At 44.9% G+C, this 27574-nt stretch overlaps 1 protein-coding gene across 3 annotated transcripts in view; it reads left to right on the plus strand.

Moving 5' to 3' along the window:
* Positions 1-848: 848 nt before the first annotated feature.
* The window catches only part of LOC139268468 (glycogen debranching enzyme-like), a 143079-nt gene continuing 116353 nt past the window's right edge, over positions 849-27574 (plus strand). The window contains exons 1-4 of one of the 3 annotated variants that reach the window (XM_070886668.1): positions 849-913; positions 1503-1645; positions 12702-12909; positions 14468-14634. In XM_070886668.1, the coding sequence (XP_070742769.1) occupies positions 1564-1645; positions 12702-12909; positions 14468-14634 (457 nt within the window). In that variant the 5' untranslated portion in view covers positions 849-913; positions 1503-1563. Of the gene's footprint in view, positions 914-973; positions 1085-1352; positions 1372-1502; positions 1646-12701; positions 12910-14467; positions 14635-27574 lie in introns of those variants that run through there. The other 2 variants (XM_070886669.1, XM_070886670.1) reach the window with 2 other exon arrangements.

Raw genomic sequence — 27574 nt, forward strand, 5'->3', positions numbered from 1 at the left:
TTAACTCTTACACTCAAATCCTCTTGGAATAAATGCCAACATACCATTTGCTTTCCATGTAGTACACTCTACTACCACTCGGCAGTCCCTCGAATTTTAGACAGTCAGCGCGAGTTGCTGCAGAATAAAGCCTCAGGCTAATTTGACCTTCACCAGCTGAGACTTACTAGCATGTTGTTACAACAGTGACATCACAGTAGATTGAGCCGCAGAGAGGGGAAGCTGCATTAAAAATACAGCATCTGATTTCAAAGATGTCAAAATGTAGGCAATGGAAATAGCTAAGTCGATGGAAACAGAGCAGCAACCGTGGGTGCGCAACATACAAAATATTGCTGCACTGAGACTCAAGGTAAACAGACAGATGGTCCTGCTGCCCCCCAGAAAGATGGCGTCGGTCGGCCTGATGTAGGTCTGTGCGGGGCGGGCGGTCCAGTTCCTTAAACAGCACCCGAGTAGCAAAACTCGGCCACAGCCGGCTGGGCTCAAAATAACGGTTTCAGTCCATGTGCCTTTCCGTCCCTGTTGCTGAGGAGACAACTTTATCTCGGAGGTAAAAGGCCAGATCAGGGGCCGCTCGGCCTGGGGTGTATTTGGAGCTGAGACGGGGTGGAGCCTGGAGTGGGAGGCGCGGGACAGGGGGCGGGGTCCGGGGTGTGATTGGTGCGGGGAGGGGGCGGAGCCTGGAGCGGTAGGCGCGGGAGAGGGGCGGAGCCTGGAGTGTGGTTGGAGGAGGCAGGGGGCGGGGTCGGCGCGGGCAGAGGGTGGGCGGGGCCGGGTTGTGGTCGGCACGGCCAGGGGAGGGGCCTGCGGCTGGCTCGAGCCCAGCGCTCTACGACCTTGAGCAGGGGGGGGGGGTGGTGGTGAGGTGTTGGCGACCATTCGCTCGCTGGTCGGCCGCGGTGACAGGGAGGTGAGGAGAGGAGTCCCGATCAGCTGCAGGCTCACGGGGGTAGTGCTCGAGTGCGAGAGCTGAGCAGCGCGATTCATGGGGCAGGTGTAAAATCAGCTCCATCGTCCGGCGGCGAGAATCGGGGAAAGCCGGGCCTCGGCCGAAGGGCCTTCAGTTGAGCCGCAGCGCAGGGTGAGCGGGGCCGAGGCGCCTCCGCTGTGCAGAGCCGCGCGGAGTGGCGCAGCTCTGAAGCCCCCGGCCTGAGTGATGATGGTCGCAGCATTGTTACCTAAGGCGCTTGCATCCGTCACTGGAGACTTGTGAATACAGCTCGTCCAGCCGCCGCCTTCACTGATGCTGTCATCTAATGTTTCTCTGGTCTAGCTTGTTGGGTCTTGACAGCTTTGTGGGAGGAAATTAAAGATCGTGTCTGCTGTCGGGGGTGGTGTAACTGCAGCTCAATGTTGCTGTAATTCAATGTTTGTATTTTTTTGTCCGCCCTCATTCTTTCGCTGGTCGTTATACAATTACAGTCTAATTGGCAGTTGGTGGTGATAGGGAAACATACACGAGCTGGTTTGATGTACTGTCCAATTGTGTACACTTTCAGGGGTTGCCGATTCTTTTGTACTTTCTGCGGGGCAAGAGGCACGCACGTTTAAAATTAAAACATGGAGCCACACAAACAAGTTCGAATTCTGCACCTGAATGCATGGGACAAGCTTGAAAAAACCGTTTTTCGGCTCAAACAAGGTTGGTGTTTATTTAACCTCCGCTGTCTTTGTGTACACATCTGTTGCAAGTTCAAATAGTTCCAATAAAGAACTGCCGGAATCAGCAATATTTGTGGGAGAAAGTGAATTTTAACCAGCTTTCCAGTACGCCTATGCCATAAGAAAGGTTGTTTCAAAGTTTGGTTTCTGGTTATACTGTAATTTTGACGCATTTGCACATAAAGCTTTTGAACGTGTGTGTGAGCAGGTGCATGTTTTTTATTGGCAAATTTTACATGCGACATAGCTATTAGTCTGCCTCGGTCTAATTTGGGAGCAGTATCTATGACCAATCGTAAAGCTGCTGTTGCAGAACTTCACTATCATATAAGAACTAGGAGCAGGAGTAGGCCATACGGCCCCTCGAGCCTGCTCTGCCATTCAATAAGATCATGGCTGATCATCGACCTCAACTCCACTTTCCTTAGACTCCAAAAATCTATCTCTCTCAGCCTTGAATATATTCAGTGACTCTGCATCCACAGTCTTCTGGGGCAGAGAATTCCAAGATTCACAACCTTCTGACTAAAGAAATTCCTCCATCTCTGTCTTAAAAGGCCTATGGTAACCAGTAGTAAAATTATAATAACTTGAATGCTGTTGAATGTTTTATTTTAAATTGCTCAGCAAAAGCTGTTGTATGCTATTCCTGCAACAACAACAACAACAACTTGTATTTATATAATGCCTTTAACATAGTAAAACGTCTCTGCGCTTCACAGGAGCGTTAGAAAACAAAATTTGACACAGCCACATAAGGAGAAATTGGGGCAGATGAGTTAGGTTTTAAGGAGTGACTTAAAGGAGGAAAGGGAGATAGAGCGGTGGAGAGATTTAGGGAGGGAATCCCAGAATTTAGGGCCACGGCAACTGAAGGCACGGCCATCAGTGGTGAAGCGATTTAAATTCGGGGATGTTCAAGAGGCCAGAGTTAGAGGAGTGCAGAGATCTTGGAGGGTTGCGGGGCTGGAGGAGATTACAGAAATAGGGAGGGGCGAGGCCTTGGAGGGATCTGCAGATAGATGTTGCAGTAATTCTTCCTGCATACCCACTATGTTGAAATCAAGAATTATTGAACCGAATTCTATCCAAAGTTCTTGAAATTGCAGAACATCTCTTCCTGCTACAATCGTCATGTTTTTTAAATGCTAGACTTGGCTTAACGAATCCCCCGTCTTCTCTCCCATTCTTTAATCTTGATGTTGTCTTGCACTATGTAGCTTGCCCTTTATTTAGGTTTTGCGATACATTAGGTTATTGTTGCGCTACATGTGATTTCTTGAGCTGGAAACTTTTGACACATTTTAGGTAATGGTGTAATGGTGGTAATGGAATTAACCTATGGAATTCCCTACCGCAGAGAGTTGTTGATGCCAGTTCATTGGATATATTCAAGAGGGAGTTGGATATGGCCCTTGCAGCTAAAGGGATCAAGGGGTATGGAGAGAAAGCAGGAACGGGGTACTGAAGGAATGATCAGCCATGATCTTATTGAATGGTGGTGCAGGCTCGAAGGGCCGGATGCCCTACTCCTGCACCTATTTTCTGTGTTTCTAAGTAATTGATATTTGCTGTAAAAGTGCTTATGTGCATTTGTATGTCGATCACAATTACTGTACAGGTTGTAGCAAATCCTATTTTATGTATTCCGTATAGAGGATACATTTGAAATGTGAATAGTAAGGCTATGATATAAATCAGAAGAACAGTTAATAATTATTTTGTATTGGTATTTGTGTTTTAGTTAGGGAGATAAGGAGTGAAATGCTTTATTGTTAAAATATGCTTTTAATTTCCATAGTAATGTAACAACTCCAGTGTATTTTTTGCATAAAAGATTAGTGGATTCTTGCAGCATTGCACATGGGCTGACTGTGAGGCTAGAATATGTGTGGGGAAGCAGGTCAGGGTTGAAGATGCAGACAGGCGCTGGTGGTGCGGGTAGTCCGTGGCTTTGAAGTGTATGGAAGCTGGCATGATGTGGAGGTAAGGCTGCATGTGTTTGTGTGGCAGGGTTGGGTGTGGGGAATTTTGGTTCAGCTGGGGCCAGACTTGGCGAAGCAGGGTCCCGGGTCAGGGTTGAGAGACTTTGGATCTGTCTGCCAGCCTTGGTGGTGATAAAGTAGGAGATCGAGACTAGGCCAAGCTGTGAGCCTGATGGCATTAGGCATAGGCTGTAGTGTAGGATGTATAGCATGGGTGAAGTTAGGTTCTAGCGAGTGTGAAATGCTTTACTGTTAAAATATGCTTTTAATTTCCATAGTAATGTAACAACTTTAATCTTTTCTTTGCATTAAATATTAGTGGATTCTTGCAGCATTGATGATGATGTTGCAGAGTAGCTTTGAAAGGAAGCTGAGGGTTGGTGTGGAGAGAGGGTTAAGTTGATTTGGGTTATCGTAGTATTGGTGCTGCGATGATAGAAAATGTGGTACAAAACTGATTATGGCCCAAGCTTTTCACCACTCCTGAGTGATTTTTCAGTGGATCTGTGGTGGGCCATGGAAAGGTGCTCAGGCTTTGCCATGTCCCCAACTTTCAATGTCTCGCCCACCCTTATTTCCCAGTGTTTCAGCTGGTGGCAGAGGGTACATTGTGCCTTATGTAGTCGGGTATATGCAAATTGAGGAAATGTTTCCTCTGATGTGTGTCATAAGAACATAAGAATTAGGAGCGGGAGTAGGCCATTCAACCCCTCAAGTCTGCTCCACCATTCAGTAAGATCATGGCTGATCTTAGACCCCAACTCCACTTTCCTGCATTGACACATTTCCCTTGATTTCGTTAATATCCAAAAATCTATCGATCTCTGTCTTGAATATACTCAAAGACTGCACCTCCACAGCCCTCTGCGATAGAAAATTCCAATGATTCACCACTCTCTGAGTGAAGAAGTTTCTCCTCATCTCAGTCCTAAATGGCCAACCCCATTATTCCGAGACTGTGACACCTAGACTCTCCAGCCAGAGGAAACGTCCTCCTTGCATCATTCCTCTCAAGCCCTATAAGAATTTTGTATGTTTCAATGAAATCACCTCTCATTCTTCTAAACTCTAGTGAATATAGGCCTAGTCTATTCAATTTTTCTTTATAGGACAATCCCCCCCCTCGCCTATCCCAGGAATCAGCCTGGTGACCCTTTGTTGCACTCCATCTATGGCAAGTATCTCCTTCCTTGGGTAAGGAGACCAAAACTGTATACAATACTCCAGGTGCGGTCTCACCAGGGCCCTATATAATTGTAATAAAGGCCAGCATACCATTTGCTTTATTAATTGCTCCCCCCTCGCCTATCCCAGGTATCAGCCTGGTGACCCTTTGTTGCACTCCATCTATGGCAAGTATCTCCTTCCTTGGGTAAGGAGACCAAAACTGTATACAATACTCCAGGTGCGGTCTCACCAGGGCCCTATATAATTGTAATAAAGGCCAGCATACCATTTGCTTTATTAATTGCTTGCTGTACCTGCATGTTAACTTTCATTAATTCACGTTCAAAGATACCCAGGTCCCTCTGAACACCAACATTTTCCAATCTTTCACCATAGAAACATAGAAAATAGGTGCAGGAGTAGGCCATTCGGCCCTTCGAGCCTGCACCACCATTCAATAATATCATGGCTGATCATTCCCTCAGTACCCCTTTCCTGCTTTCTCTCCATACCCCTTGATCCCCTTAGCCGTAAGGGCCATATCTAACTCCCTCTTGAATATATCCAATGAACTGGCATCAACAATTCTCTGTGGCAGGGAATTCCACAGGTTAACAACTCTGAGTGAAGAAGTTTCTCCTCATCTCAGTCCTAAATGGCCTACCACTTATCCTAAGACTGTGTCCCCTGGTTCTGGACTTCCCCAACATCGGGAACATTCTACCCGCATCTAACCTGTCACGTCCTGTCAGAATCTTATATGTTTCTATGAGATCCCCTCTCATCCTTCTAAACTCCAGTGAATACAGGCCCAGTTGATCCAGTCTCTCCTCATCTGTCAGTCCTGCCATCCCGGGAATCAGTCTGGTGAACCTTCGCTGCACTCCCTCAATAGCAAGAACGTCCTTCCTCAGATTAGGAGACCAAAACTGAACACAATATTCCAGGTGAGGCCTCACCAAGGCCCTGTACAACTGCAGTAAGACCTCCCTGTTCCATTACTCAAATCCCCTAGCTATGAAGGCCAACATACTATTTGCCTTCTTCACCGCCTGCTGTACCTGCATGCCAACTTTCAATGACTGATGAACCATGACACCCAGGTCTTGTTGCACCTCCCCTTTTCCTAATCTGCCGCCATTCAGATAATATTCTGTCTTCGTGTTTTTGCCCCCAAAGTGGATAACCTCACATTTATCCACATTATACTGCATTTGCCATGCATTTGCCCACTCACCTAACCTGTCCAAGTCACCCAGCAGCCTCCTAGCATCCCCCTCACAGCTCTCTCCGCCACCCAGTTTAGTATCATCTGCAAACTTGGAGATATTACACTCAATTCCTTCATCCAAATCATTGATGTATATTGTAAAGAGCTGGGGTCCCAGCACTGAGCCCTGCAGAACTCCACGAGTTACTGCCTGCCATTTTGAAAAGGACCCGTTTATCCCGACTCACTGCTTCCTGTCTGCCAACCAGTTCTCTATCCATGTCAGTACATTACCCCCAATACCATGTGCTTTGATTTTGCACACCAATCTCTTGTGTGGGACATTGTTAAAAGCCTTTTGAAAGTCCAAATACACCACATCCACTGGTTCTCCCTTGTCCACTCTACTAGTTACATCCTCAAAAAATTCCAGAAGATTTGTCAAGCATGATTTCCCCTTCATAAATCCATGACTTGGACCGATCCTGTCACTGCTTTCCAAATGCGCTGCTATTTCATCTTTAATAATTGATTCCAACATTTTCCCCACTACTGATGTTAGGCTAACCGATCTATAATTACCCACTTTCTCTCTCCCTCCCTTTTTTTAAAAAAGTGGTGTTACATTAGCTACCCTCCAGTCCATAGGAACTGATCCAAAGTCGATAGACTGTTGGAAAATGATCACCAATGCATCCACTATTTCTAGGGCCACTTCCTTAAGTACCATTTAAAAAAAAAAATACACTGTTTTTCTATTTTCCTCCCAAAATGGATAACTTCACATTTCTCCACATTATATTCCATTTGCCATGTTCTTGTCCATTCACTTTTAGCCTGTCGATATTCCCTTGAAGCCTCTTTGCATCCACCTCACAACTTGCATTCCCACCTAGTTTTGTATCATTAGCAAACTTGGATATATTACGTTTGGTCCCCTCATCCAAATAGATATAGATTGTGAATAGCTGGGGCCCAAGCACAGATCCTTGCGGCACCCCACTAGTTACAGTCTGCCAACCCAAAATGACCCGTTTATTCCTACTCTCTGTTTTCTGTCCGGTAACCAATACTCAATCCATGCAAGTATATTGCCCTCAATCCCATGAGCCCTCATTTTGTTTAATAACCTCTTGTGTGGCACCTTATCAAATGCCTTCTGAAAATCCAAATACTCCTTTTTCCACTGGTTCCCCCTTATCTATTCTACTAGTTACAACCTCAAACATTTCTAACAGATTTGTCAAATGTGATTTTCCTAAATTTGTATTGACTGCCCAATCCTATTATTATTTTCTAAGTGCCCCGTTACCATGTCTTTAACAATAGATTCTAGCATTTTCCCTACTACTGATGTCAGGCTAACTGGTCTGTAGATCGCCCTTTTCTCTCTCCCTCCTTTCTTAAATTGCGGGGTTACATTTGCTACCTTCCAATCTGCGGGAACTGTTCTAGAATCTATGGAATTTTGGAAGATGACAATCAATGCATCCACTGTTTCTATAACCATCGCTTTCAAAACGTTAGAATGTAGGCCATCAAGTCCAGGGGATTGATTGGCTTTGAGTTCCATTAATTTCTCCAGTACAATTTTTTTACTAATACTAATTTCTTTCAGTCCCTCATTCTTGCTTGGTTCTCTATTATTTCGGGGAGCTTTTTGTGTCTTCCGTGAAGACAAACACAAAGTATTTGTTTAATTTCTCTGCCATTTCTTTATTCCCCATTATAATTTCTCCTGTCTCATCCTGTAAGGGACCTACATTTACTTTTGCTAATCTTTTCTTTTTTACATACATATGGAAGCTTTTACCATCTCTCTTTATGTTTCTCGCTAGTTTACTCTCATATTCTATTTTTCCTTTATCAATTTCTTGGTCCTCTGCTGAATTCTAAAATGCTCCCAATCCTCAGGCTTACTGCTTTTTGGCAACATTATAAGCCTCTTTCCTTGATCTAATACTATCTTTAACTTCTCTTGTTAGCCACAATTGGAGCACTTTTCCTGTGGGGGTTTTTGTGCCTTAAAGGAATGTATGTTTGTTGTAAATTATATATTAATTCTTTAGATGCTAGCCGTTGCTTGTCTACCGTCATGCCTTTTAATGTAATTTCCCAATCTACCTTAGCCATCTCGCCCCTCATACCTATGTAGTTTGCTTTGTTTAGATTTAAGACACTAGTTTTGGTTTTAACTCAATCACTATCATATTATGGTCTCTCTTCCGTCAAGGCCCCTTTACTACAAGGTTAGTAATGAACCCTTTCTCATTGCACAATACTAGATCTAAAATAGCCTGTTCCTTAGTTGCAAATGCATCCTTTGATCGCTGGACACAGGAGTTACCTGATGAGCCCAGGCATCCAGCATCATTTTAGTGGTGGTGGCCGTAGATTTTTTTCCCTGAATCTGGGCCTGTGCAAGTGTTCAGATAGTTTTGCTTTCCAGAGACTAACGAGGAAGCCTCATAATTTGTGTTTTTTTTTAAAATTAGTTTTGACTGGCAGAGCATAGGCTGGCTGTCTGTGCACCTGTGCCAGGCATCACAGGCCTGTTGCTGCTAAACTTAGCTCCAATTTTGGCAGGACTCCCCGCCAGAAGGTGAGGAGCTTGGCATCTGTATTCTGTATTTCCATGATCCTGAGGCTGGAAATTCGACCTGGATACTGAGCAGAATCCGCCCCAGCCCTAAAACAACCCTAACTAAAGTCATGAGTGACATTCTCTGTGATTGTGACCATGGTGCAATATCCTTTCTCCATCTCTGTGCATCCTTTGACAGAGACAGGAATGCCATCCTACTCCAATGTCAGTCCTGTTGTTCAGCTCAGAGGGGCCTGCGCATGTTTAGTTCTACTCTTGCTGATCTGATTGAAGCCAGAGCATCTCCTGCAATGGCTTCTCTTCTCATCCGACATCTCTGGCACTTCCCCATCCCTGTTCCCCTCCTCATCTACACGCTGCCTTTTGGCAATGTCATCCACATACATGGGGGTCAGCTTTGTGTGTACATTGACACCAGTTCTAGAATCATAGAAATTTAGGGCACAGAAGTAGGCCATTTGACCCATCGTGTCTGTGCCGGACTGTTTACATCCTGAGGTCATGAAAGGTGCTATATAAATGCAAGCTCTATTTCACTCTTCATTTCCCCATCCCAGAGTGCTACTCCTAAACCTCTCCTGATTTCCTCCCCCAATGCTCCGAGCTTCTGTCCCCTTCCCTTTACACTTCATCGTCAGCCATACAAATACAGAAAGGTAATATAGACAGTTCGTCGGTATTTCCATTCTGCTAAATCTTTAGCATGTCAATGTGAATAGCAAAACTGTCTGCTTGATAGCACTCTTGACTCTGGGCCAGAAGGCTGAAGACCTATTCCAACACTTGAGCATGTTATTTGCTTGACTCCACTGCAGTTCCACATTTTATAAGTGCTTTCCATTGGATAAGATTTTAAACTGAGATGTGTCCAACTGTTTGGTTCAGGTAGATGTTAAAGGTCCTATGGGACTATTTGAAAAATGGTGGTTTCCTGATGTCCTGACCAACACCAGCAAAAAAAACAGAATAACTTTTTTCATGTCATTGTTGTTTGTGGGGTCTAACTGTGCACAAAATAGTTGAACTTGAATGCAATTCAATGTATGTGAGCTGCTCTATAAAGAGTTGATTTAATAACTTTTTTCCTTCCTTTCGGGTGTCAAGGATTGTAAGCTTCAACAACTCTTGGACACCAACACCCTTTTGGAATCTTCTTCCCCTTCACTTCCCTCTGATCCATCCCTTTTTCTAATCCCACCCCCTGCCATGTTTTCACTATCCCCTCTGACCTTCCCCTCTCTGACCCCGAACGAGCAGACCTCAGCAAAGGCCTGAGCTTCATCCCCTTACGCCCCCCCCTCAATGAAGTTTGAGCTCGGCACGATGCTGAGCTCTTTTTGCGCCACCTACATGTCAGTGCCCACTTCTTCAGCCAGTAGTCTTCCCCCCCCCCCCCCCCCCCCACACACACACACAGCTGACCCCTTCTCCCATTTTCAGAATTCTTGCTCTATCTGTACCCCTCCCTCTGACCTCTTGCCCTCTCTAGATCTCTTCATTGCGAACTGCCGACGGAATATCGGCCACCTCTATTTCTCTGCTCCACTCACTCACTCACTCCAACCTACCTCCCTCTGAACTTGCAGCACTCCGCATGCTCAGATGTAACCCCAATTTTGTCATTAAACCTGCTGACAAGGGTGGCGCTGTTATTGTTGGGCGAACTATTCTCTACCTTGCAGAGGCTGATCGCCAACTCTCTGACACCTCCTACTACCTCCCACTGGATTAGGACCCCACTACCGAACATCAAGCCATCATTTCCCAGACTGTCACTGACCTCATTTCCTCTGGAGATCTTCCCTCCACAGCCATTAACCTCATAGTTCCCCAACCCCCCCACAGTCCGCTTCTACTTCCTTCCCAAGATCCACAAACAGGACTGCCCCAGTAGACCCATTGTTTCAGCCTGTGTTTCTCACACGGAACTTATTTCTTCCTATCGCAACTCTTTTTTTTCTCCCCTTGTCCAGTCTCTTCCCACCTACATCCGCGACTCCTCCGATGCCCTCCGTCACTTTAACAGTTTCCAGTTTCCTAGCCCCAGCTGTCTCCTTTTCACTCTGGACATCCAATCCCGCTACATTTCCATCCCCCACCAGAATGGCCGAAGGGTGCTCCACTTCTTCCTTGAGCAGAGGCCCAACCAGTCCCCATCCAACACCACCTTCCTCCGCCTGGCTGAACTCGTTCTCACATTGAACAACTTCTCCTTTAACTCCACTCACTTCCTCCAAATTAAAGGTGTTGCTATGGGAACCTGCATGGGTCCTAGCTATGCCTGCCTTTTCGTGGGATAGGTGGAACATTCTTTGTTCTAGTCCTCCTTGGTCCCCTCCCTCTCCTCTTTTGCCGGTACATTGATGACTGTATCAGTGCCGTTTCCTGCTCGCGCCCTGAACTCGGATATTTCATTCACTTTGCATCCAATTTTCACCCTTCCCTCACCTTCACATGGTCCATCTCCGACTCTTACCTTCCCTTCCTCGACTTCTCTGTCTCCATTTCTGGATAGGTTATTGACATACATCCACTATAAGCCCACTGACTCCCACAGCTACCTGGACTACATTTCCTCCCATCCGCATCCTGTAAGGACTCTATTCCATTCTCTTAGTTTCTCTGTCTCCGTCCCATCTGCTCTGATAACGCCACCTTCCACACTAGTACCTCTGACATGTCTTCCTTTTTCCTCAATTGAGGATTCCCCTCCGCCATGGTTAACATGGCCCTCGACCGTGTCCATTCTATTTCCCGCACCTCTGCTCTCACCCCTTCCCCTCCCTCTCAGAATCACGACAGGGTTCCCCTTGTCCTCGCCTTTCACCCCACCAGCCCCTATTTCAACGGATCACCCTCCGCCAGTTCCGTCACCTCCAGCGTGATCCCACCACGAATCACATCTTCCCCTCCCCTCAGCATTCCGAAGAGACCACTCCCTCCGCGACACCCTGGTCCATTCCGCAGTCACCCCCAGCACCCCCTCCCCTTCCCATGGCAACTTCCTGTGCAAGGAAGATGCAACACCTGCCTTTTACCTCCTCCCTTCCCACTGTCCAGGGCCCCAAATACTCCTTCCAGGTGAAGCAGTGATTTACTTGTACTTCTTTCAATTTAGTGTACTGTATTCGCTGCTCATGATGTGATCTCCTCGACATTGGGGAGTCCAAATGCAGATTTGGTGACCACTTTGCGGAACACCTCTGTTCAGTCCATAAGCATGACCCTGAGCTTCCGGTCGCCTGTCACTTTAATTCCCCGCTCCACTCCCACTCTGACCTCTCAGTCCTGGGCCTCCTACACTGGCCCAATGAAGCTCAACGCAAGCTCGAGGAACAGCACCTCATCTTTCATTAAAGAGACTTTACAGCCTTCTAGACTCAACATCGAGATGAACAATTTCAGACCATAACCTCTGCCCATATTTTGCTCCCTTTTTTAACCCACCCCCCCTCCCGATCTTATGTATTTTGTGTCTCTGTTTTCCACTGCAGCTGGTAATTATTCTGCCATTCACACCCTATCTAGACGAATCTTTTTCTAACTTCTGCCATAGCCATCTCAAGTCGGCCCATCATCCCTTTTGTCTGTCAAATCTCTCCTGTCTTCCACCCTATCACAGACCTTCCCTTTTGTTCTTTCCTCCCCTCCCCATTTCAGTGCCCCTTAAGAATTTGTTCATTTTGAACATTCACCAGCTCTGACGAAGAGTCATCGACCTGAAATGGTAATTCTGTTTCTCTCTGCATAGATGTTGCCTGACTCATTGAGATTTCAAGCATTTTCTGTTTTTATTTCAGATTCCAGCATCCGCAGTATTTTGCTTTTTTATAAATGCGAGTCTTCAATTCTCTGTTCCAGTGAGAATTTATTTTGTTACCTTGAATTAAAAAAAATTCTGCCTAATCAGTTGATGTTTACCTACTGATACTTTTTCTTTGAAGCTTTCAAAACAGTACTTTTGTTTCCTAATTAGTGCCATTTTTATATTAGTCGTTCAGCTGATGTGATGGATCACTTACAACCAAAGTAAAATTGTTACAATTTATTTTTCTGTTATGGTTTTCAGGATATGAATTGCATTTTTGCCTTGGTCCAACTTTACAAGGGAAAGACATCTTTGTGTACACCAACTATCCAGTTGCTGCAGAAAGCTTTGATCGTCATCACTTTCAGTTACTGGAATGGCAGAATGCATTTGGAAGAGATGACTCTGATAAATACTGTACCATTACTCTGCAGATGTCTGGATCATTTCAGTTTTATTTTATCCATTGGTAAGTTTAAATGAAGATTTATTTTCCTAATAGTAAGGAATCGAGTACTCTGTCAAAAATACTGTCACGGTTCATTTTACTTTTGCCCCTCCAACGTTCTTTCATGAAGCTGCTGAACCGTGCCAGGGTACGGTTCAAAGGTCATCAATCACTTTCTGGAATTCTGTCCATTTTTCATGTATTGGATCTAGGCAGTGAATGACTGTGTAGACTAATTGACTGGAAAGCATAACCGGCCTGATCAGTCCTCACTTGACATCCACAAGTATGCACTCTCCTCTGTAAGTTGTTAGGCAGCCACAGGGTGTTGGGGTCAATCATAGCAACCTTACCACCACATTGGTAGAATTCAGCTTTCTCTGCATATTGAACCTGGGATCTTTCTGGCCTGTGTGGCTCCATTCTATACTAGGTAGCAAATTTTCCAACGAAACCAACAAAATCTATTTCTGTTGAGTGAATAGGCAGAGTCCAATTTTCACTTGGACATCTCCTTTTACCAACAACTCCCGCTATTTCCCTCCTCTCTTCTGGTGTTTTGCTAAACACATGAGATGCCAAATTCTTACTGCTCTGAAAAGCAAATTTAGACCTTTTTTGTTTTCAAAGTGGCTGTAATTTACACTAAAGGTAAAGTTAACTTCCTGAAATGCCTGGGTATGAAACATTTGATAATGGTAAAGATAGTAGTGCTAGATCAGTTTGTCACTTCCCTACGTTATTTTTTAAGTTCCCCTTTCTCTTTTCAACATTGACCTATTGCACTTTGGGCTGGCTGTCTCCACAGCTACTAATTCTTAATCTTTGGCTCGTCCTTGTCTTCCTAGTAGACTCATTCCTGGAGAATCTAAGTTGTGAATAACATTTGTTAATTAGTGTTAACTTTTGCTTTCTTGTTTGAAAAGTTAATGCCCAGTCACCTTTCTGTATATGTTCTTTTTTGGAGAAAAATAATGTTATATTTGGGTCTTTCATGATCTTTCAATTGAGATAACCTAATCTGAGATCACCTAACCTAAGTGGGCTCCCAACTAGAAGGTCATTTCACTTTGATTGTCCTTTGAACTTGCTTTCTGCCATTGGATGACTATTACTAGTGCTACACGAAGAGCCTTTTAATGCAGCGGAGGAAGATTCCCTAACTCCCTGAACCACACTGTCTGCAATCTTTGTAAGGAGGGAATTGCATTGAGAGCTGCAGAGCAGGAGAGGGAAAGAGAACAAAAACTTTTTTTAATATAATGGAAGCCATCGCAAAGTAGCTTTAAGTACATGGTCTTCAGTATGATTTATTGAAAAACTAACTGCATAGTAGTGACTTGTTGATATATCCATATGCTTCAATGTCAAAAGCATTTTTCATAAATAGCATATTTCAAATAATGTGTATGTTGTATCAGGTGAATGTGTAATCTTGGCTGGGGGGGTGGGGTGAGATGGGAGAGGGAATGAAAAGATGCATATCTGTATGTAGAACAAATTAACACTAATTCCAACAACCAATTGAGAAAAACATGGAATGACACTGCATAACTTTCATGTTTTGTTTTCAAAATAGTGATCAAAAGATTAGTACGGGCTTTATAATCGTAGATCCTATTCTACATGTCGGACATGACAATCAAGTTCTGCTACTGGATTGCATATGTGCACAGACGTTTTTGTCCAAATGTTTGGGAAAGTTGGATGAATGGGAGGACCGGCTAAAAGTTTCCAAGCAATCAGGTAATGAAGATCAATGCATGTACTAATTATAAACCTCTAGTATTGTAAAATATAACTTTACTGTGAAGTAGTTTATCATAACTTTTCTTAACTTGCATAGATAACCAAATGCCAGGCCCTAACGTGCATTTGTAATATCAACAAATGACTCACAATTCAAAATCAGACAAGATTTCAGTACTGTTTCCATATGTGGGGAAGTTTTTCTAATGCCTCTCGTAAATATTGTATAAGGTACAGGAAAAAAAAACACCTCCTTCCTGCACCTGTAGATCACTCATAATCTCTTTCTCTATACCTCTCTTCCCATTCTCTGTTCAACAAGTACCTTTCCTCGCTGTAAACCACTCTGAAATGCTTTCTTACACTCTGTACTTTATAAAAACTGTTAGTGAAAATAAATTCACATAGACTCTGGTAAGGTAAGAGAGACAACTTTATTGCTAACAGAGCTCTGGGAGAAGAGTTGAGATCCTGCGACCTGCGAAGCACCTTCTCCCCGAGTGCCTGGTGCCGCGGGGTTATAAGCAGTTTACAGAAGGCGGAATACAATCACTTAAATTCATTTACATACAACCAATCAATCCATATGGCAACGCAATTCATTTACATACAACCAATCATATTGTTGCACAACTTTTTAGTCCTAGTGAAACCTGATAGCATGGCGTGAGTTTGGGGGCCCTTCCTCTATCTTCCTTTGTGGTTAGTTATTCTGTTGCAAAGCTTTCTATGAAACAGTGGGCTGCACCTGGCCATGAGTCACTTGTTGCTGCAGGGTTCATATTAGCGGACAGCAGATAGGCTTCTTGGTACAAAGTTCATTTAGTGGCAAGGCAGATAGTTGGCTTACCCCATCATGCTTTGCTATGTCTGAAAATCCATTCCAACAGTTCCTCCTGTTGATCCTGGAGGATGTTTATGAAATCCAGATGACCACAATGAAGGTGGCTCAGTGCCTAACATGCGGCCTTCGAGGCAAGTTACTTCCCTGACATTTCGTATGTACACCTTGCCTGTAGCTCTAGCCTATCCTTCATAGATAGTGGTCTGTGCCTGCGTCGTCTGCTCCGTCTTCCTCAGCGTCTCCAGGTGTTCCCATCAGATGTTCTTTTCCGGTGATCACGCTGGCAACCGGCACTATTCAGGCCATCATGACTTTACAGCAGATATTAAAACATCCGATAATCAAGCAACAAGTAATTATTATTACAACAAGAATAACTATGCCATGCATTAAATAGGACCCCCAGGATCCCCCTAACAGCCAGTCAAGCCAGCTATTCCCCCTTTTTGGGCCTTGTCTGAACTTGTCAAGCTGCTTTCTTATGGCATCAATGGCTTGGGTGATATTGTATGATTCATCCGTAACATGCGTTGTACATTTGTCTCCTATTATTGTGCATACTCCCCCCTGTTGGGCTAACTGATAATCTACGGCATAACGGGTCTGCTGCGTATACAATCTTAATTCAGACAGCTCCCAGTTGATGGCATCCAATCCCTTAGATGTGCTGTTTCCCAGAATGGTTAATCCACAAATAAGATAATTCCTATTTTTGGCACTAATTACCCCCACTGATTCCCCCCCCCCCCCCCCCCACAGACAGGGCCCCGAGGAACCCGTAACCTAGTGATGATCCCAGCGTGATAGGATCCTCCCAATCGGCACAACTCCTTGCTGATGGTCCGTGTTACTATCCTTCTCTGGGTATGCCCCCTTTTGGGGCATGGAATAGTGAGTGGTCCTATAGTTCCTACTGCAAAGAGGACCGGGAGGGTCGGGGTTGCGGTCTTGAAGGTGCCATTGAGGAGGAACACTAATCCCTCCTTGGCTCTATAACACTTTACGTCGGTGTTGCTAACACTCGTGAACTGCTTATACCACCAATTGCTCGGTTCCCTTGAATTTGAGCCCGATCCTATCAATTGGTAAGCATCAAACGGGTATGCCCATGTTTCTGAGCTGACATGAGTTCCGTTGCACTGACCGCAGATAACTTGCCTCCCTGCGGTCACGTTCAGGCATCTTTGCTCGTTACAGGTGCAAGTAAACTGGCCTCTATGCACTCGACAGTGCTGACGGGCACACTGCGTCTGCACACAGGTGGCGTTCTCTGGGACCAGGACATATACACACCCCCATCCTTGCCCCGAGAAGCAAAGCGGGTAGCTTGCATTGTCTGAGCATACCGTTTCGTCCTTTCCCCGGGACTCCCTGCACTGGATCTGTGGGATTTATTAATTCCACGCATCTTCCCTGTATATCCCTTCTATATTCGCCCGTTTGTCCCTCACAGGGTGCGTCCGAGGTATCCGCCGTATATAAGTCACTGGGGGCCCACCCAGGGGTGGCCACGAATAGGGCCTCTACTGATTGGGCTAGTGGGTAACACACGGTTCGATTGCCGTGAAAACGTATATGGGTCTTGAAAAACACGTTATCTCTAATTCTATTAGCTTTACAACCGTGACAACCTAGAGTAATGCGATTATATATGCTATCTTAGACATGTTTGTTACGCTCAAACAATACAATATTTACACATTAGCAGTCGCCGTAATTTGGACTTGATTGCAGCCGTCACCTGCTCAGGGTGCATAAACAAGTATCCTGGTTACATTATCGTGAATCACATGTCTTATGTTTACTCATTAGTTTCTTTGTACAATTTCAACTGGGTCCAATGTTTCCATACAATCTTCCCTCTTATGTCCAGACAGGCACAGGTGTCTCCACTGATTATGACCTCATATGGGCCATTCCATTTTGGTGCAAATCCTGGTTTTTCAGGTAATGTTTTTACCATGACGCGACGTCCCGCCATCGGGACGTCAGGGAGCCTTTCAAGCTCTTTCTGAGCGTCTCTCTCTTCCTGATTGTCTCTTACTAATTTACGCATCCCTTTGAGTTGAGTGCTTAGTTCCAAAACATACCGTTTAATTTTGTCTTTTAATGGGCCTACATCGGCCCCACCTGTTATGATGCTTTCTGGTAATTGCATCGCCCTTCCTGTCATTAGTTCATAAGGGGTTAATCCGGTTGTCCAGTTTACCATGGCTCTTAACTTCATTAATATAATGGGTAATACTTCTGTCCACGTTCTTCCTGACGTTTGCATGGCCTTGGCCAGGGCGTTCTTAAGGGTACAGTTCATGCGTTCTACCATTCCAGAACTCTGCGGGTGGTAGGGGATGTGGAATTTTTGTTTTATGCCCATTAGCTGGCATACTGTTTTTACACTCTTCCCGTTGAAGTGGGTGCCTTGGTCGGAATCTATCTGAAGAGGCACTCCCCATTGGGGAATCACCTGCTCGGTCAATATCCTTGCCACTGATGAGGCAGTGCAATCACGTGTGGGGAAAGCTTCTACCCACCGGGTAAATTGATCTATAATCACTAGGCAATATCTTTTTCTATGGGATGGGGGCAAAGGACCTGTGAAATCAATTTCTAAAAGTTCCCATGGCTCCCGTGTACGGGGCTGGTGTCCCATTTTAATTTTAATGGGCCTGCCTGGATTATATTGTGCGCACGTAACGCATCGATGGCAATATTTGGCAATATCTCACCCCATCCCCTTCCAAGACTCCCGGTCATGGCCTCTCGTCCTGAATGGGACAGGCCATGGTGCAACTCCAATAAGGTATTCTGTATGCATTCAGGCGCCATTACCTTGTCGTTTCGTCTCCAAACGTTATCCTTTCCTTGCGTTGTGCCCTGTTTTGTCCACATACCCGATTTCTTCCTCAGAAGTGTCCTGGTGTAGTTTCTCGATACTTATCTGTTCATCTCGGACCCCAGCGGCGCTGACTGAGGCTTCCTCACACTCCTTGTTCTAATGCCTCTTGTGCAGCTAAGTCCGCAGCTTGATTTCCCCGGTGACTCAGCCAATCTGGACTGGTTCGGTCTGGTTCCCTTTGGTGGGCTTTAATTTTAATGACCGCTACCTGTTTTGGTTTATTACTGGCTGCTAAGAGAGCTTCTATTCTCAGCTGGTGTTTTATGGGATGTTCGCTGGTTGTGATAAAACCCCTCCTCCCCCATGCTGTCATATAATCGTGTACTACCCCGAATGCATATCTACTGTCCGTATAGATATTAACGATCTTACCCTCTGATAGTTCCAGTGCCCGGGTGAGGGCTACTAATTCTGCCACCTGAGCTGACGACCCCCCTACTAATTTGCCCTGATTCGACTGTCTCTAGATCCTGGTTAACTACAGCCCATCCGGTACGAGGTAGTCCCTCAACGTATTTTCACGAGCCGTCCACAAACAAGGTTTGTTCTGCGGTTTGAAGCGGCGTGTCTTTTATTCTATCCTCTTCCATGTCCATATCCACGTCCCCGCAATCGTGGAGCTTTCCCTCTTGCACTGTGCCCTCCGCGGGGTTTTCCCCTACATCTCTAATTATAGTTACTGCTTTGTTGGGTGGCAAGAGGACTGCTTCCCACTTTGCCCGTCTCAAATTAGAAACGGTTCTCAGTTTTCCTGTGTTTAACATTTCTACCAACGTGTGTTTGGTGTGGAGAATGATGTTTCCGGTCATTACCACGGGCTCGCTTATTTTTACTGCCCAAGCTGCGCAGTCTAGTGCAGCTATACATCTGGGTAATCCGGTCACCACCAGACCTTCGGCGGTGGATTGATAGGCTATAGGTCTCCTTTTATCCCCGTGATCTTGGGTGACCACGGCCGTATAGAACCCATCTTCATTGGTACAGTGGATGTGGAAATCTTTACCCATATCAGGCAGTCGCAATCCAGGTGCGGAGACTAGTTCTGACTTGAGTTTACTATACGCCTGTTCCTGTTCCGGGCCCCACTCTATAAGGTCTAGGGACGGTTTTCCTCCCTTTACTAGTCTTTGTATAGGCTCGGCAATCTTTGCAAACTCAGGATAAAGTTACAGCTGTAATTAAAGAGACCCAGTACCTTCCTCACCCCCCTTACCGTTACTGGTCTAGGCATGTCCTTGACAGCCTTTTTCCTATCTGAGGGCATTTCTTTCAACCCCTTTGAAAGGCAGTACCCTAGGTACAAGACTTGGGTTTTCCCTACCTGGGCTATCTTGGGGTTGACCTTAAGGCCTGCCGTCTCCAAAGCTCGTAACACCAGGTATAGGGTTGCCTGATGTCCCTCCTTGGTTTCTGAAGCTATTAATATGTCGTCGACATGTTGTAAAATACTATTTCCTGCCGGTACTTCTATTTGTTTTAGTACGTCGCTCATGACTCAGTGGAATATGGCAGGACTATTATGGAACCCTTGTGGTAATCAGGTCCAAGTATATTGTTTATCCTCCACCGTGAAGGCGAATTTCTCTTGCGATTCTGGGTCGTGGGGAAGTGCCCAGAAGCCATTAGCTATGTCCAGGACTGTAAAGATTTTATGTTCAGGGGATAATCCATTAAGGATTGTGGAGGGACTGGCCACTATCGGGTATAGTTTGGGGATGACCATATTAAGGGCGGTGTAGTCAATGATTAGTCTATAAACTCCCATCTGGCTTCCCTACTGGCCATGTTGGGGAGTTAGTGGTGCTAACAGTTTCTCTTAAGATACCTTTTTCCACTAGTCCCTTTACTATTTCTACAACTGCTGTTCTGGCTTCAGGTCTTGTAGGGTATTGTCGGTGTGGTTTATGAGATGGTCCAGGGACCTTAATAGGGCCCATGTCCGCCTTTCCGGTATCCAAATTGGTCTGTGCCCAAACCCCGGGCACAGAGGCACAAATGCCGCCATATCCTCCAGTCTCGCTTTTGCCAGTTGGTTTTTGTGGCTGTTGCTACACCTAAACTTTCCATATGGTGAGCTATCTGTCCCAAATCTCCCTTACTGCCATCTGCCTTTGGCCATGTTAATTTCCCCTTGGCACAATCAATCAGGGCCTGAAATTCCTTCATTACGTCATTCCCCAATATTGTTCCCTCACGATTCTTGCATACGTAAAATCTCATGGGTATACATAAGTTATCAATTTCCACCACTTGGGTGGTGCTCAGGTAGGCCAGTGTTGGCCGTCCATTTATTCCGTTTATTAAAGCCTTTTTGTCGGTTACGGGAAGGGGTAGATTGGTAATGGATATTGAGGCTCCAGTGTCCACTAGCATCTCACACTGTCGGCCCCCTACTAGTGCAGACACATATATCCTTCCCTCCTTTTTACTTTGTACAGGGGCTGCCGGGCATCACAGGGTGGCTTTGTACTCCTGCCACTGCTGGTATTCCTGTTCTGACAGAGTCCTTGCCTTATTAGGATAGCCATTTTTACTATAGCAGGTCGCGTCTAAATGTCCCTTTTTGCTGCAATATGTGCATTGTTTTTCCATGCGTTTCCCCTTACATTCTTTGGCAAAGTGACCCACCTTTCCGCAGTTATGGCATGTCCCCTTTTTCTGTCCTCCCCCCGTCCCTGCTGCAAAAACCCTTTCTTGTTTTATCTTTGTTTGGGATTTTTCATTGCCCCCTCCTTGGACGCCACTAGCCCACTCGACCAGTTCATCATAATCCTGGGTTACAATTATTCCCATTTTTATAACGGTCTGGTGTACAGCGGATAGTCTGTCCTTAAATGCCTGGATAAATGCTCGTTCGCTGCGGCCCGGGTTTCCCTGTCCAGAGCATTCTTGATATATCTGGAATAATCGTTCCCCATACTCCTGAGGCTCCTTCCCCCTTTTGTTGTTTGGTTGTAGTAATTTTACTCCAATTAGTAGGGGCATTACCTAAAACTCGTTGGATCTCGGTTTTAAAAGGGCCAAAGGCCGCCTGTTGACCATCTACTTCGGTGGTTAAAAGTACCGCGTGTGTCCAGCGTCTCCCTGAAAAGTCGGCATTTGCTGCTACTGAGGCTCCTCCGGCCACTACTCTCCACCGATCTGCCGGGGAAGCCGCTCAGACTAGTTGGTGGATATCTCTGAGGTGTAGTTGGTGGCCCACCCAAACTGTATCCAGCTCTGCCCAAAATTTGGTATTCTCACACCGGGGTTGTAATTTACCCAGGGATGCCATTATCTGCTGTCTCTCGCTGGGGGTAAATGGTTTATAGGTTGCAGTGGGATTCGCTGCAGTTCCTCCCCTGGTGACTGGCACCGCCGGGAAGATTTCTAGATCTTCCTGACCAGGGGCTGTTGCCTCACCTTGGTAATCTTCGTAAGAGGGCAGTGAGGCTTTTTCTCCTCCCCGCCCCGCCATTGGGAACGTTTCTGAATCTGTTGTTCTAACGCCAGGCATTTCTTTTCCCATTCCCTACATTTTCCTTGTGCCTGACTTAATTGTTTACTTTTCTCTTCCCTTCTCTCTCTAACGTCCTTTAGTTGCTCAATTAGTCCTGCTAACTGATGTACTAGTAATACTCCGGCCTTTTTGGTTTTATCTTTCTTTTGTTTTGCCATCCAATTTCGTCGTTGTTCTAATGTCTGGGATACATCCCAGCCGTCTCTCTGCACTTTTTTTTAATTAAGACTTTTCGATCGGTCATGTAAGAGTTAATTAGGGACTCGGGCGGTCCACATTTTATGTCCGTTTCCTTACCTGCCATTGAAGATGTTTACTCTATGTTCCTGTATTCCCCTCTAGTTTATGGAATTTCCGAACTTAAATACTCACGGCCACGATTCACCTCGCAGAGACCTCTTGTCTTGCTCGCGAAGATTAACGCGTTTCCTTACCACCGGAGTCCGGCTCTTAGTTGGAGTGATCAGCTCCCTTCCGCACCGATTTCTATATCACCTTCTATGAACATTGGACTAAAATAATCAACCCCCGCATCACTAATTACTTTACTTTCAGTCTGCGTTGTACGCCACTACAGTCTGAATTTCTTAACTCTTATCACATACTATCACATACTATTAAGTTATGTCTCTTTACTTACTCAATCTATTTTATTCGTTTGATACCACTTCGCCGGCCAGCCGCTTCCCCCAGTATAATTTCTGGGTGGTCAGAAATTGACTACTGTCCCTTTCTACTGGGTCATACGACTATCCAGCTCCGCGGCATCCTGTTCGTGATGCCAATTTGTTAGTGAAAATAAATTCACATAGACTCTGGTAAGGTAAGAGAGACAACTTTATTGCTAACAGAGCTCTGGGAGAAGAGTTGAGATCCCGCGACCTGCGAAGCACCTTCTCCCCGAGTGCCTGGTGCCGCGGGGTTATAAGCAGTTTAGAGGGCGGAATACAATCATTTAAATTCATTTACATACAACCAATTAATCCATATGGCAACGCAATTCATTTACATACAACCAATCATACTGTTGCACAACTTTTTAGTCCTAGTGAAACCTGATAGCATGGCGCGAGTTTGGGGGCCCTTCCTCTATCTTCTTTTGTGGTTAGTTATTCTGTTGCAAAGCTTTCTATGAAACAGTGGGCTGCACCTGGCCATGAGTCACTTGTTGCTGCAGAGTTCATATCAGCGGACAGCAGATAGGCTTCTTGGTACAAAGTTCATTTAGTGGCAAGGCAGATAGTTGGCTTACCCCATCATGCTTTGCTACGTCCGAAAATCCACTTCAACAAGAACATAAGAAATACGAGCAGGAGTAGGCCATATGGCCCCTCGAGCCTGCTCCGCCATTTAATACGATCATGGCTGATCCGATCATAGACTCAGGTTTACTTCCCTCTCTCCATAACCCCTTATTCCCATATCAGTTAAGAAACTGTCTATCTCTGTCTTAAATTTATTCAGTGACCCAGCTTTCACAGCTCTCTGAGGCAGAGAATTCCACAGATTTACAACACTCAGAGGAAATTCCTCCTCATCTCAGTTTTAAATGGGCGGTCAACATAAGAACATAAGAACATGGAACAGGAGTAGGCCATCTAGCCCCTCGAGCCTGCTCCGCCACTCAACAAGATCATGGCTGATCTGGCCGTGGACTCAGCTCCACTTACCCACCCACTCCCCATAACCCTTAATTCCCTTGTTGGTTAAAAATCTATCTATCTGTGATTTGAATACATTCAATGAGCTAGCCTCAACTGCTTCCCTGGGCAGAGAATTCCACAGATTCACAACCCTCTGGGAGAAGAAATTCCTTCTCAACTCGGTTTTAAATTGGCTCCCCCGTATTTTGAGGCTGTGCCCCCTAGTTCTAGTCTCCTCGACCAATGGAAACAACGTCTCTGCCTCTATCTAGTCTATCCCTTTCATTATTTTAAATGTTTCTATAAGATCACCCCTCATCCTTCTGAATTCCAACGAGTAAAGACCCAGTCTACTCAATCTATCATCATAAGGTAACCCCCTCATCTCCGGAATCAGCCTAGTGAATCGCCTCTGTACCCCCTCCAAAGCTAGTATATCCTTCCTTAAGTAAGGTGACCAAAACTGCACGCAGTACTCCAGGTGCGGCCTCACCAATACCCTGTACTGTTGCAGCAGGACCTCCCTGCTTTTGTACTCCATCCCTCTCGCAATGAAGGCCAACATTCCATTCGCCTTCCTGATTACCTGTTGCACCGGCAAACTAACTTTTTGGGATTCATGCACAAGGACCCCCAGGTCCCTCTACTGCAGCATGTTGTAATTTTTCCCCATTCAAATAATATTCCCTTTTACTGTTTTTTTTTCCAAGGTGGATGACCTCACATTTTCCGACATTGTATTGCATCTGCCAAACCTTAGCCCATTCACTTAACCTATCTAAATCTCTTTGCAGCCTCTCTGTGTCCTCTACACAACCCGCTTTCCCACTAATCTTTATGTCATCTGCAAATTTTGTTACACTACACTCTGTCCCCTCTTCCAGGTCATCTATGTATATTGTAAACAGTTGTGGTCCCAGCACTGATCCCTGTGGCACACCACTAACCACTGATTTCCAACCCGAAAAGGACCCATTTATCCCGACTCTCTGCTTTCTATTAGCCAGCCAATTCTCTATCCATGCTAATACATTTCCTCTGACTCTGCGTACCTTTATCTTCTGCAATAACCTTTTGTGTAGCACCTTATCGAATGTCTTTTGGAAATCTAAATACACCACATCCATCGGTACACCTCTATCCACCATGCTCGTTAGATCCTCAAAGAATTCCAGTAAATTAGTTAAACATGATTTCCCCTTCATGAATCCATGTTGCGTCTGCTTGATTGCACTTTTCCTATCTAGATGTCCCGCTATTTCTTCCTTAATGATAGCTTCAAGCATTTTCTCCACTACAGATGTTAAACTAACCGGCCTATAGTTACCTGCCTTTTGTCTGTTCCCTTTTTTAAACAGCGGCGTTACATTAGCTGCTTTCCAATCCGATGGTACCTCCCTAGAGTCCAGAGAATTTTGGTAGATTATAACGAATGCATCTGCTATAACTTCCACCATCTCTTTTAATACCCTGGGATGGATTTCATCAGGACCAGGGGACTTGTCTACCTTGAGATCCATTAGCCTGTCCAGCACTACCCCCCTAGTGATAGTGATTGTCTCAAGATCCTCCCTTCCCACATTCCCGTGACCAGCAATCTAAGATTATGCTCCCTAGTTCTAGTCTCTCCTATCAGTGGAAACATCTCTACATCCATCTTGACCAGCCCCCTCATAATCTTCTTCATCTCTACTGATTTTAACCTTGATGGCATCCTGTAATATTGTACCTGGACCTTCTCCAAGGTTTTCAATAATGACAAATGCTAACTCACGGAACTTTAAAGTTAGAGGGAAATGAAATTGAGTTCCAGTGCTGCATTAACTGTAGTGCATAAGAAGTCTTACAAAGTCATTACTTTTTGTATTTGTTGAAAATAATAGCTGATTTTTTTTGACATCCTATCACTTTTTCTCAGGTAGTTGTGAAAAGATTAAATATGACATTAAAGCACCAGAGGCAGTAGCAACATTTAGGAGAAATTGCTGATTTGTGGAGAAAGTGTTTTGAAATATCAGTAATGCTGCATTCCAGTCTTTCAAATTGAAATTATAGACTCAGACCTCATTAATAGATCTTGATTGCCTTCTAATGGTTGAACTAGGAGATTCTGGTTCTTCCAGTAACAACCTTTGTGCTCCCAAACTGTTCACACAAATATGTCAGTGTTGAACTCTGCAAGCTTCTTGTTGTAATCATAGAATGATAGAATGGTTACAACATAGAAGGAGCCCATTCGGTCCGTCGAGCCCATCTTGGCTCTTGCAAGAGCATTTCAGCTAGTCCTGCTCCCCAGGTACTTATCCAATTCCCTTTTGAAAGCCACAATTGAATCTACCTCCTCCACCCTTTCAGGCAGTGCATTCCAGATCATAACCACTCGTGTAAAAAGGTTTAACCTCATGTCACCTTTGGTTCTTCTGCCAATTACCTTAAACCTGTGTCCTCTGGTTCTCTACCTTTCTGCCAATGGGAACAGTTTCTCTCTACTCTGTCTTGACCCCTCATGATTTTGAACACCTCTATCAAATCTCCTCTCAACCTTCTCCGCTCTAAAAACAACCCCAGCTTCTCCAGTCTATCCACGTAACTGAAGTACCTCATTCCAAGCCATTTGTGTAAATCTTTTCTGCACCTTCTCTAAGGCTTTCACACCCTTCCGAATGTGTAGTGCCCAAAATTGGGCACAATATTCCAGTTGAGGCTGAACCAGTGTTTTATAAAGGTCCATCATAACTTCCTTGCTTTCGTACTCTATGCCTCTGTGAAGGCCAGGATCCCGTAATCTTTTTTTTTTAACCGAGTTCTCAATCTGCTCTACCACTTTCAAAGATTTGTGCACATATACCCCCCAGGTCTCTCTGTTCATGCACCCTCCCTTTAGAATTGTGCCCTTTATGTTTATATTGCCTCTCCTCATTCTTCCTACCAAAATGTATCATGTTTCTGCATTAAATTTCATCTGCCACGTGTCCGCCCATTCCACCAGCCTGTCTTGTGTCCTCTTGAAGTCTAGCACTATCCTCCTCACTGTTTACTATACTTCCAAGTTTTGTGTCATCTTCAAATTTTGAAATTGTGCCCTGTACGTCCAAGTCATTAATATATACCGAGAAAACCACAGCTTCCATTTTCTCTGACTGGGTGCTGGTAAAGTCGAATGGATATACCAGCACTTCGGAGGATGGGGGAAGAGAGTGGATTGATGCCTGGGGCAGGGATCCCCTTCAGTAGACCGCTTGTATTGACTTACCTTGTTCCTCATCTGCACACCTAGGCCACTGGAGCCTGCTCTGCTTTACCATGCTGTTTTTTATGCTGTCCCTCCCCAACTTAGCTGACTTCTTTTAACTATACACACATTCTCTGGGTCTTGTATATGTCTTTTATTTCTCTTATCTTGCACTATTATCACTTCTGTTAGTTAACCATCTCTTGCTCTCCAACTAATCACTTTTATAGAATCATAGAATGATATAGCATAGAAGGAGGCCATTCGGTCCATTGTGCCTGTGTCAGCTCTTTCGTAGAGCTATTTAATTAGTCCCACTCGTCTGCTCTTTCCCCATAGCTCTTAATTTTTTTCCCTTTATCCAAGTATTTATCCAATTCCCTTTTGAAAGTTACTATTGAATCTGCTTCCACCATCCTTTCAGGAAGTATGTTCCAGATCGCAACAACTCTCTGTTTTGTATAAAAAAAACTTTCTCTCATGTCGCCTCTGGTTCTTTTACCAATCACCTTAAATTTGTGACTTATGGTTACTGACCGTTCAACCACTGGTAACCGTTTCTCCTTACTTACTCTATCAAAACTGTTGTGATTTTGAACAGCAGTATCAAATCTCCTCTTAGCCTTAAATTAAAAACAGAAAATGTTGGAAATAGTCAGCATTTGTGGAGAGAGAAATGACGTTAATGTTTCAGGTCGATAACCTTCTGTCAGGACAGGAAAAAGTCAGAGATGTAATGGGTCTTGAGCAAGTACAGAGGCATGAAAAGGGGAGAGGGGAGGAAAGGTCCAAGCACGAGAGATTAAATGACAAAAGGAATGGT

This window comes from Pristiophorus japonicus, chromosome 8, assembly GCF_044704955.1.
Source record: "Pristiophorus japonicus isolate sPriJap1 chromosome 8, sPriJap1.hap1, whole genome shotgun sequence".
NCBI classification, from domain to species: domain Eukaryota; kingdom Metazoa; phylum Chordata; class Chondrichthyes; family Pristiophoridae; genus Pristiophorus; species Pristiophorus japonicus.